The 12,434-nt window shown below is 33.1% G+C and overlaps 1 protein-coding gene across 3 annotated transcripts in view; it reads left to right on the forward strand.

Moving 5' to 3' along the window:
* LOC117105625 (sodium- and chloride-dependent GABA transporter 2-like) overlaps nucleotides 1-12,434 on the forward strand; it is a 45,090-nt gene that overhangs the window by 28,889 nt on the left and 3,767 nt on the right. For 2 of the 3 annotated variants that reach the window (XM_033246801.1, XM_033246803.1), the window contains exons 7-14: nucleotides 958-1,082; nucleotides 1,430-1,542; nucleotides 3,605-3,742; nucleotides 5,615-5,717; nucleotides 7,089-7,192; nucleotides 7,659-7,838; nucleotides 8,027-8,190; nucleotides 10,050-10,115. In XM_033246801.1, the coding sequence (XP_033102692.1) occupies nucleotides 958-1,082; nucleotides 1,430-1,542; nucleotides 3,605-3,742; nucleotides 5,615-5,717; nucleotides 7,089-7,192; nucleotides 7,659-7,838; nucleotides 8,027-8,190; nucleotides 10,050-10,083 (961 nt within the window). In that variant the 3' untranslated portion in view covers nucleotides 10,084-10,115. The remainder of the gene's footprint in view (nucleotides 1-957; nucleotides 1,083-1,429; nucleotides 1,543-3,604; nucleotides 3,743-5,614; nucleotides 5,718-7,088; nucleotides 7,193-7,658; nucleotides 7,839-8,026; nucleotides 8,191-10,049; nucleotides 10,116-12,434) is intronic. The other variant, XM_033246802.1, reaches the window with a different exon arrangement.

The following is a 12,434-nucleotide window of genomic DNA, read 5'->3' on the forward strand; positions in this document are numbered from 1 at the left end:
AACATTGATTTAACATCAGTAATTAAGAAATTGTGCTTCTAGGCAAGTGTGCTTTCTAAAAGCATGGTTTAATAATCCTTTTCTAATAGATGAGTATCTATTTTGCATATACTTGCAACGTGATAGTATATACTGACCTGTCCTTATTAAAAACCAAGGCCTCCTCAGTGTGAGCTTATAATGAGGCTGCTGTTTGTGAGTAGCTATCTATAACTTATTCTATAGTGTTTTGTAATAAAAATAATTTAAAAAAAATTAAATTGTAAATGTCCATTTGCATTTATGTATTAATTGGTTCTTTTTTTCTGGAAAAAAGTATGTAAATTAGGTATGTGGAAATTTGGTCAGTAATTGCCACAGTTTGTGAATGATTACTTTGCCTGCTGCTTTCTGTGAAAGAATATACAGTATATGAATCTGAAGGATAAATCATATAATTTATAATGAGTGGCCACTAGTATCATTGCATGCTGTGAAGGAGCTCGGAATTCCCCAATCATATTATAGAAATATAGATCCTAAATACTTTTAATGATGGTGATGAGTCACTGTGTGATGAATGAGAATAAAAGCGACATAAAATAAATAAATATAAAAATTAATATTGTTATCTTTGATACTGTTGAAATTTGGTTACTTAAGTGGACAAATTAAATTAGTGGAGTTAAATAGCTTGGTGGTTAAAATCCTTGCCTTCCAATACCAGGGTCCTGGGTTCAATTCTTGTGACACCAAGATTTTTTCTCACAACAAAAACAACTCCACTCCCTAAGCCTCGTTATAAAACTTAGTTACTGGGCCCTGTGGAAGAACAGTAGATATCTACTGAACCAGATGTGTGTTAAAATGGAAGTAAAGAAAGAATTCCATTTTTCATACTTTTTATTTCAACTTAGTATACCTTGTAGTATGTATATTTAATTTGTATCCTTTTCCTTTTGTTTTGGTATCATTTAGAGATTGTATCATTTTCATCGGGGTGAACAGTGGCACGAGTATTTACGCTGGTATTGTAATTTTCTCCGTAATTGGGTTCATGTCGGTGACGCAGGGTGTTCCGATTGATGAAGTTGCACGATCAGGTAAGATTGATATTTCTTTATCCCTTTAGAATAATATATAAAAAGGTGATTTTTAAACTGAAGTGCTCAGAGCAGGAATACATTCCCATGGACTGAGAAGACTGCAAATGGTACTCTGGGAAGACTAAACGTTTAATGGAAATATACTTATATATGTATCATGTTGTTTCAGTTTTTTTATCATGTTAATAAAAATAAAACATTTAAATATAGTAAGACTATTATATATAATAATGTAAAAAAGCTTTTGCACATTAGTACCCATATGAGATTCTTAAATATTACACTCACAACACATTACATCGATAATTAAACAAAACCATTGTTTTATTTTATTGTAATTTCAGGTCCAGGATTGGCCTTCGTTGCCTACCCTGAAGGTATTGCCCAGATGCCAGTTGCCCCTCTCTGGTCCGTTATGTTCTTCTTTATGGTACTACTTCTTGGAATCGACAGTCAGGTGAGTCCGATAGAAATTTGTAGAGAGGTGGAAGGATTGGGAATCTTGTTTGTCTTTTGATCAAGCATAGGTACCATATTCAGCATCATTTAGTAATTAATAATATATATTGTCCCCTGAAAATTACACAAAAAAAAAATCAATTTGAAATTAGCTTGCACATTTTGCAGTAACATACAAATTATTAAATTGAGCATAAAGAATATGGAATTGGAAATTTGTACCATTTTTGATAATGGTAATAAAAATATTAAATATTCCAGTGACCGGAAGTGTTGCCACTTTACACTGTCAAATTATGGGTAAATATTTTTCAAATACACTAATTTCTATGTTTAAGTTGATAATTTTTATGTTACTTCAAAATGAGCAAGTTAATTTCAAAAAAAGATTTTTATGATTTTTTTTCTTTGGTATTTTGCAGTTGACAAAACATCTTTAATTCCTTTCTCTTGTTTACACATTCAGTATTCCAATTTTTCTTCAAGAACATCTTTCACCATTGTTATGTGCTGTTAAAGTCTACATGTATTTTTAGATTGACTATTAACCTCAGATTTATAACAATTTTCCATTTAGATACCTAATACAACACATTCTGTAAATGTATCTGCTTAATTAACCATTCTGAATTCAATGTTTGTTTATATATCGTTGTGTGCATTAATCCCACCCAACTGTTGTGGGAAAGTGTTAACGAGAGAAACATTTGTGAGTTAGTACCATATCCGTTGTACTAACAGATTTCAAGGTCACCAGAACCCTCTGTAAATACTGCCAGTACAAAATATATCCAGATTGGCATTAATCCAAAAATAATTTTTTGGGGCCCAGCAAATTTGATCTACGTAGGTTTCATACATGTTATATTCTAAACACGTAACACATTGTTTATGTAAAGAAATGTTAAAAGGTCATTCACTTTTGTTGAACCTACTATATCTGCAGGGTATGTTAATTATGCATTCAGAAAAATTCCTATAATACTCATTTGCATATTCCGCTTCCAACAAGCTGAGATTGCGGATTTGAGAGGTCAAGGTTGGGATCACCCTTTAGGATTGATGCCAAGTTCAACGCATGATTACTTTTTATTTCTCAGCTGAAAAGATAGATGACAAAACAAAATAATTTAAAATATTTGAATAACAAAATTAATGGTTAATATTCTCTGCCTGTTATTATATTTTCAAAAAAGTAAAAACAATTGGGGGTTAGTGGTTAAGATGCTTGCCTTCCAATCCCAGGGTCCTGGGTTCAGTTCCTGTTAGTGTTGCAGGATAATATATTTTCACAACCAAAACAACTCCACTCCCTAAACCTCAAATTGAGATTTAGTTTGTGTAAAGCATCGTGTGTGTATGTTAATCTTGTGAAAGGGATTGTCACCTATAAGTAGGACAGTGATATTGTTCGCTATTGACAATCCTTGGTGCATGTGCCTAAATAAAATAAAATTTTTTAAATATAAATAAAGTAGGCTGGTTGGAAAACAGTAACGAAATATCATATGAAAAGGAAAAGAGAATACAATTAAAATATAGAAAATGTATATGATTATTAGGTTTTGACATTTATTTCCTAGGTATCTGTAAAATATGGATTTGAGCATGGGACCCAGAGACTAGAAGGTCATAATGGTCATGAATAATATAAAATTACCTGATAGGATCTTCCTGGTAACATTCAGCATGCAATGTATTCTAGTATACTGTAAGATGCTACAAAAGTGGATAAATTATTGAAAATTAGATAGCCAATTAAAAAAAAATGAAACATGTTTATTATTAAAATTTTTGAATAAGAAAATGTTTACCTTTAAATTTCTGAACATGTACAGAATTGTATAAACTATATAGGCCTGGCCTAGGAACAAATACACACAGATATCAGATGGAAAGCTTTTCCAAAGAATGTTTTATTTGGTATTTTAAAATAGAGCTATCACAAAAAAGATAAGATTATTTTTCAAGTACACCATGATGTACAGTTCTTATCATACTTGAAAAATATTGAAACAAGTATGATGTACGTTCTTATCAATGATTTTTTTTTCCTGTAGTTCGTCGGCGTGGAAGGACTTGTAACAGCTATTGTTGATCTGTTCCCCAACTACCTTCGACGTGGTTATAGGAAAGAGCTATTCATTTTGGGGGTTTGCATCTGGTCTTTCTGCATTGGTTTGACCATGGTCTCTTACGTAAGTATATGTTTAAGTTTTTTTTTTTATTCATGGTTCGATTGTGAGCCTCTGATCTTGAATTATCTAGTGTTTAATGTAAACATCGAAGACTGTTAATGTCATTAATGTCAGTTCATTATCATTTATTCAAAGAGGAAGCCGAGAATAATATTTGTTTTTAACAACTTTACAGGTCAAAAGTGTGTTAAGCCAGCAAAAGTGTTGGATCTTGACCAGTTTTATCTCGAACAAACCAGAATCTACTGAATAGAGCATTGCAGGAAGTAGTCTGCATAGGGGTCTTGATATGCTAATATTTGTCCTTGAACATAATAAAAAAGAAAATCCAAAAAATTATCACGTGTGAAAGAGTAATTTTTATAGCTTTTGAAAGCTTGCCATATCCCCCTGTAACCCTACCATAGTTAATGCTACTGGCATGGGATTCTGTGTTTTGCCAAAATACATCAATCATATTCAGTGGCCTGATTCACTAGTGGTATATTATGCAATTTGTGCAACGGTTGCAATTTACGACTTTTTGCTGGTGGTTAAACAACAGAACATTCTAGATCTGTGAATTGTTACCCGCAGCTGGCTACAGTATTAGTAGTTCAGGGTTTGATTACCGCTCATTAATTATTTGAATTAATTAACTAATTAGGTCTCTGTCATTGTGCACATAAGTGAAATATCACATGATATTAAATATGGCTCTTATTAAAATTGATTCAGCGCTGTTTATGTATAGAATACAAAGCACAATGTTATATTTTATATATATATATATATATATATATATATATAGATATATATATGTATATATATATATATAGATATATGTATTATGTAAAGGCAATGCAACTTCATTTTTAGTTTGTGTTGTTAGAATTAATGCATTTTCAAAAGTTCAAAAGATTACATCATTTCTATGACTGCAAAAAACAACTGTACTCCCTACGCCTTACAATAAGAGCTGACAAAGCATTTGTAGGCCCTCTGGGAAAAAAGTAGCTTGTTGCACAACAATCTGGGCAGTGACAAACAAATAGGTAACAAGGTTAGAACAACCTACAAGGAATATTTTCAGAAGGTATTAATAGTTTTGCTTATTGCGCATATTGTAAAGTGCGTCAAAAGCTGTTGAATTTATCAATATTATATTTGTGGCAAACAATGCTACATCTCAAGGGTCAACTATCAGCCTCTGCTTTGTGATGTAAATAGAGAGGAAAAATACTGAAAACAACAGCTTTGTAAGAAAAGTGAAAGCTTAAAAGCGCAGAATAAACAGGCAGAATATGCTTGCGTTTTCTGTCAACAATGGTCTTTTGTTTGTGTAGAGTAAGCAGGGTTGGTAAAAGTCATAGAGAGAATGAAAGACACATACAAAGGAGTTTAGCAATGAAGGATGAAAATATGTAGACGTGAATAATTGTTAAATAAACAAACAGAGGCCAGAATCTTCGCCAAGCCATGAGTCTCATAGTGCCGGAGCGAATCCCCAGATTCTTGTGGCATGAAGCGGATGAGAGTGTGATACTCCCCCTGGGTGTGATACCCCCCTGGGTGTGATACTACCCTGGGTTGGATGCTGGTCTCATTGATACACCTGGGTAAACTGAAGCAATATAGACAAAATGCCTTGCTCAAGGACACGAGCGAAATGCACAGTGAAGGATTGAAACTCCCGACCTCAACGTTGGGAAATAATTAATTTCCACTAGGCCAAATTTATTCCACACGTAATCTTATAAACCGCAGCAAGTTTTAGGGGTACACCTAAAGTTGATAATTCACTATGTTTTCAGAAAATCTCTTCAGATTTATTATTAATATTATTACTGTATTATAATTTGTAATAGAGTTTATTCTTTTTTTGTCTTGTAGGGAGGAATGTACGTCTTTCAGCTCTTTGATTATTACTCTGCCAGTGGTTCTGCTCTTCTCTGGATTGCATTCTTTGAAGCCATTGCTATCGGTTGGGTTTATGGTACGTATATATTTTCAGTGTACTCAAGGGAAATTAGTAGCAGAAGTGAAATAAATATTTTATCAAACATTAAAGGTTAAAGATTATATTATAGGTTAAAGATTATATATTATGATACAATTCTAGAATCTCAAGTGAAAATATGCAATTGGAAATACAAGAAAATAATGGGAAAAAAAAATGTTATTTTAAGTTGAAAGACAAGATCTAATAGGGGGCGGTGCAGTGTGTCTGTCTTTAAATGCTGTGCTTGCGCGAATAAGCGCCCCTCTCGCTTTTTGTATTTTTTGTATTTTATAGGCTACATATGTTGGATTATTTAAAATATGATTATAATAAAGAAAATTGCATTTTTTTTTCTATTGGTTCACTGCATGGTGAATTAGTATTTGTTGTTTAAAACCATGTTCATTAGTCATTCAATCAATTGTAATTATCAATTCCCAGTCTCCCTATACATGCATTTTCATTCCCTACTTTAATATGCAGTCTTAGGCAAACACCGATATGAAATATGATATTGCATATTTATTGGAGCCTGTTATTCTAAGGCAATTATCTCTCCTGCTATCATATTACAATATGTAATGTAACCATAGAATATTAAACTAATGATTATGGTGTGAAAACATCCTCATAAACATAAATTTGTAGTGGAACTGTAGTTTTATTTCATTATATATAAATATTCAAATCAAATGCGTTTTTTTGTGACTATAACGTTCAGTGGGTGTTTTGCTGCTGTTTGTTCTTTCAGTTTTTCATTTGCCTGTTGAGAATTATATTTAGTGTATATTATGTTATATTTAATGATTTTGTTGGATCTAAAAGAAGTTCACTTCTTGATAGATCCATATTTTTTGTAGCTTTTTATGAAACTATTGTTTTGCCTACCCACTTAAAACAGCGTTTTATCGTCGGTCGGGAACAGTGGCGGCTCTAGGATATATTTTCTGGGGGCCCCTAAGCTGTACGACAGGGGGACTTGAGCTCGTAGGCCGGAGCTGGAAGAGGTTGTGAGGGGGTTTCCCTCCTGAATGAGATTTTTTTTAAAGAATTAGCAACCTCTGGATGGCCGGAAATTGCACTCTCAGACTGTGACTTAATCCCTCTCTACCCCCGCTGGCGCCGCCACTGGTTGGGAATCCAGACTATTGGGAATCCCCTTTTTGTATTGCAGTTTACATATACACTGTTTAAAGCTCTGTTCAAATTTTCTTGACTGTATGCCCATAAATAATCATGATGTACTTATATGGTCATGATATGATGCTGTCATGACCAAATTTAGGCATGTCAAATGTTTTTGTCAGATACAATTTGATGAAATGAATTTACAAATTATTTTTCCAACATTTTTTCTTCCATCAGGTCCTAATAATTTCTTGGATCACTTCGAGGAAATGCTTGGATTTAGGGTCAAGGGTTACTGGATTCGTATTTGTTGGGTGTTCTGCACACCTGCTTTCGCTATCGTAAGTCGATTTGTCTTTGGTTATGTAATAATTATATAAGTGTACCACAACTGAAATCACTGAATTTTGATTCAATAAATGGCTCATCAATTTATTGTGAGCTTGTAACTGTTATCTCATGGTTTGGACTGTTCACTCATGGTTTGAACTGTTTATTCATGTGTTTAACTGTTAACTTGTGGTCTGAACTGTTAAACTGTAACTGTTTACTCATGGGTTTAACTGTTAACTTGTGGTTTTAACTGTTAAATGTTTAACTTATGGTTTGGACTGTTCACTCATGGTTGTAACTGTTTACTCATGGGTTTAACTGTTAACTTGTGGTTTTAATTTGTTAACTCATGGTTTGACCTGATAACTCATGTTAAAATGTTAACTCATGAGGTGAACTGTTAACTCATGTGTTTAACTGTTTACTCATGGTTTGAACTTTGTTAACTTGTGGCTATAACTATTGTATTTTCAGGCCATCTTCTTGTTCAGCTTGATCAAGTACACACCTCTTGAGTACACCTCATTCCATGAAACATACACTTATCCTACTGGAGGCTATGTGTTCGGCTGGATGCTGGCAATCACCTCTATGCTCATGGTACCTATCATTGCCGGCATCCAGTTTTATCAGGCTGAAGGAACATTTTATGAGGTAAGATCATTTTAAGGCATGAATATGCTAATCAAGTTTGTTAAGGTTATGCTGATGAGACTGCTTGTGTGTGTGGAATGAATATTAATGTGATGATGGGTGTGGTGTGATTGTTTTATATATTGATTAGAACGATACAGCAATGCAGATTTTAATTTATAACAATGTTGTCATTTATTTCACTTTAGCGTTGGGAATACGTAACAAAATCAAGACTGCCACCTAGAGAAAAGAGCCAGGAGATCTTTGGGCTGGAGAACCGAATCGAGAAGGGCGATGCGCCAATATCAATCATACCCCAGCTATCAAATGCCGGTAACATCACGCCACCACCATCATATCCCGAGGCTATGTAAGTGTATAAAAATTTGGATGAGTGTAGGCCTATAGAGTGTATTTTTGCTTGAAATGGTATTATTCACTTTTTTTTTTCTTGCATCTTGTATTTGTTCCTTTTTAACTGTGCATGAAGAGTGTATATAATATATAATGTATATTTAGCTTGGGAGTTTTTTTTTTTGATATTCTGAAATAGCGCTAAACCCGTCCTTATTTTTACTGGCTTCTTTGGAAATAATGTACCTCAGCTATCTGCAGGCTAAATTTCACTTCATTCTCTTGGCTCGATTCAAATCAGCATTTCTCAATCGATTTTAGGCAGTATTCCAGTCATTGAAACCGAAACCCTTCTGGTAGCACCCTAGAAATATAACATCTTCTCAAAACTAAATTTCCGTACACAGCCGTCCCATGGCAAAACAACGTAACTACTATTAAATTTTTGTGCAGTTGCGTTGTTTTGCCTTGGATCGGCCGTACATATCATTGACATTATTAGCACGCCATTTTTTTATTCTTTTGATTGAGTTCTGTTGCACTTTTGGTACTAGAATTTTTGCTGAAGCAATTTTTTTTATTGTTTTCTAAGAGGTACCTCGTAAGGGGGCCGCTGAATATTCACTTAAAAGTAATTTTGTGTAAATGATGATAATTATTTGATAAATTTTCATTATATTTATACTGTATAAACTTTAAAATCTAACAAGTTTAGTGAGCAATGAAGCTAATGGACCTTTCCGGAGGCTGTCAGTCAAACTGACCTATCAGAAAAGGACCAGGAATATGTGCATGTCTAACCATAGAGGTATTATTGAGAAGGAGATCACTTGAAAAAGCATACGCGCATGCAGCGCTATGCAAATGAACCAAGATCAAAGCTGCCGCAGCGCGTGAAGGACGTTTGCGCGATGCCTTTGAAGTCTAATGTTTTACCCGCCACCAAATGCTCAGCATTCTTAGATTACCAAAAAATAGAACATGGCGAAATAGAGAGCACGTTCTTTTCTCATTGCGCACTACTTACAGTCAATCACTGTGGCTGCGCAGTCGTTTCTACAATGAAGCTAATACATTGATCTTTCAAGAAATACCAAACATAATTATATTTTCTAAGAAAAGGAGTTTCAAATTTAATGAAACATTTACATCAGCTTTAAAAGTATGGTATACTTCTAATTTTAACAGATATTAATTAAGGAATGATGGAGGATTATAATAAACTAAGTCATTTTAAAGTTAATGGGGTTAACTATTCGAAAATTCAATTCAAAATCAGAGTAATTTTCAGTTTTACGCTGCCTTAGCTTTATAGTCGAACCAATCGATCTTTAGACAAAATTATAATGAACACAGAAGTAATTTTAACAGGAATATTTTGCAGAATCTGTTCCTGAAATATACACATAATAACATACTAAAAGTCCAAAAAAATCCAATCAGGGGAACATTGTTCATTATAAAGATATTTAATGGGTTAAAATTAAATGCTTTATCGCACAACTGCTGTGCTGAAGCGTATAAACGCATGTCGTTGCCAAGATGTTGCTAACGAAAAAATGTGAATTATAGAGTAATACGCCCGCGCGCAATCCAAAGGCGGGGAACACATTGGTTTGTCGCGTCAAAGGGATCTGTTGCCGAGTGATCTCCTTCTCAATAATACCTCCATGGTCTAACAAGCACACGTGTGGTCCCACAATGCATGTGTTTGCGTATGTTTTAACATTGTTGTTTTGTGGACCTTAGCAACTTTATCCCAAGGGGCGTGGCTTAGCGGAAAGGTCCATTGTGGCTTGAGTTGGTTGGTGATTTCAACTACCATACTCAACCTTTGACTTTTAACCTTTAACTTGCCTCCCCAAATTCATCTAGGCCATACATGCCGGCCATAACAATGTGGCTGTAAACGCCAACAGTGAAATTTTATGAGATGGAATGGTGAGAAGAACAAATCTGTTTCACATTCTTCTTATTCTTTATCATTGAAATTCATTTGCTTGTACTTCCAAATGTCTTGTCATAACTCCTCTTTTGCAAGGATTTATGAATATAAATGAAAATCATAAATTGTAATTGAAATTGTTTAAAGATATATATGCTGTCTCTTGTAATATATGGAAAATAGTATTAATTTTGTGATTGAATCGAATAAATTTTTAAATTCTAATGAGTCACAAATGTCTTGTCATATCTCCTCTTTTGCAAGGATTTATGAATATAAATGAAAATCATAAATTGTAATTGAAATTGTTTAATGATATATATGCTGTCTCTTGTAATATATGGAAAATAGTATTAATTTTGTGATTGAATCGAATAAATTTTAAAATTCTAATGAGTCACAGATTTAAAAAATAAGTTAAAGCCAACTTAATATCATAAATGGGAATGGGGAAATACATAATAAATTTTAAAATTCTAATGAGTCACAGATTTAAATAATAAGTTAAAGCCAACTTAATATAAAAAATGGGAATGGTGAAATACCATCCTCTTAACTATACCAAATAGTCAATTAATTTACTGAATTTTATTTTTCCAAGACAATTTACGCAATGCAGATAAGACAGCATATTATATACAAACTAAATTCAAATTTATTTGTTTATGTGTATCAAATAAAACTTTGGATTTAATCAAACATTTTCATATTTCCCTGGGAATTTTGAAATGAAAACAGTTTGTGAATGCATTTATGGTTTTCAATTTTGTATTTCCTTATTTTTGTGAATTGTTTTGTGTGAATGCTGTTAATATGATGGGATTTCATTAACAATATTTATTTAAAGTCCCTACATCTGCTCTTTCCTACATTAATTGTATTCAATAAAAAAATAATATTCAAATGAAAGCTAAAGATGATTGTGGATCGTGTTTTTACTGTCGGTCTAAACAATAGAGTTTCTGCTGAGTCATGGAACCATGTGACCCAGCTTTGTTACCGAGCAACAAGTCTATACAGCTGAGTGCCCCAACAATTTCCAAATCTTTTTCAAACTACTGTATAAAAACCTAGTCATTTTTTTTTATTAAAACCTAATAAGAAGAAAAAAAAAAAGCTCATTCATTATATTTATCTGAAAGGTATTTCAGTATAAATGTTACAAATAAAAATATACGGTTGTCCGATTTAGTTATAATATACATCATTTCCGTTTAATGACCTTGTTTCCATGAGTGGGTTGGTTGGAGTCAGTTAAGAGGCTATGGATACTATCTTAGTTGTGGAAGCACTCAACCATATTGACCGCTTTGGTAGCTTTGCTAGGTAACAAAAATGTGCCCAATGCTTTTGTGACATCAGCAACATTAGTACTGTAACTAATATTTTGTTGTTAAAACTACAGTACTAGGTGATGGGAGTGCATAAAGGTACATTAAAAATAGAAGTTATTTGTGAAAACCCATCATTTTTAGCCATTTTGTTTTAAATATGGTCCACAAGGAGCCTGGAATAACATTTGGTAATGAAATTGGCAGTCTGTCTAAAACAAGAGTGAATTTCCACCTCCTTGCTCAGGCCACAGGTTGTGCAAATTCCTCAATAAAAATGTTCTCCATTTTTTTCTTATCAGTTCTTTGCAGGTCTTATTTTTATGCTTATACCACTTGTCTGTATAGATGCTGTACTTAATGTTTGCACTTTATATTTCCCAAAACATAATACTGGTACTCATAAAAAATAAATCTGGTCGTCCTTCAGAGGGCAGTGTTGTTTTAATTCAATAATTTACAAGATGTACTAATTGGGTATTGAGGAAATAATCAGTGCTTGTTTCTGTGGTGTAGATGAGCTCCATGGAGAATGGAAGTCTGGCTTTTGCATGCTTTCTTATTATATAAGGCAGATTATAATTATGTAAACAAGGCAATTCTTCGATTGGTTAATGATTAACATTGTCTATTTGAACAAAGCATCACTTTGTACTACAGTACCCATGCTCTAGGCTGGCCAATCAGAGAAGAGATATGATTATAGCTAAACATACAGTCTTAATTGGGTTTGGTTAATATATTATTATTAGTAAATACCAAGTATTTACTTAGAAAACACAGTCCAATACACTGTGGTTGTGGTTTGGTCCTACTCTTTGTTATTCAAATTTGTTTATAAATTTGATCTTTAGACACAATTGCATGCTAGTTTTAGTAACTTTTAACTTGCGATTTTGATCAAAAACATTAAAAAAAAAATTATTTTTACTCTATTATATGAATTAGTCAAGCCTTTGAGAATGACTTAATTACAATTTCTTT

This window comes from Anneissia japonica, unplaced genomic scaffold (genome assembly GCF_011630105.1).
Source record: "Anneissia japonica isolate Jap-2015-1 unplaced genomic scaffold, ASM1163010v1 scaffold287754_len4335492_cov202, whole genome shotgun sequence".
NCBI classification, from domain to species: Eukaryota; Metazoa; Echinodermata; class Crinoidea; order Comatulida; family Comatulidae; genus Anneissia; species Anneissia japonica.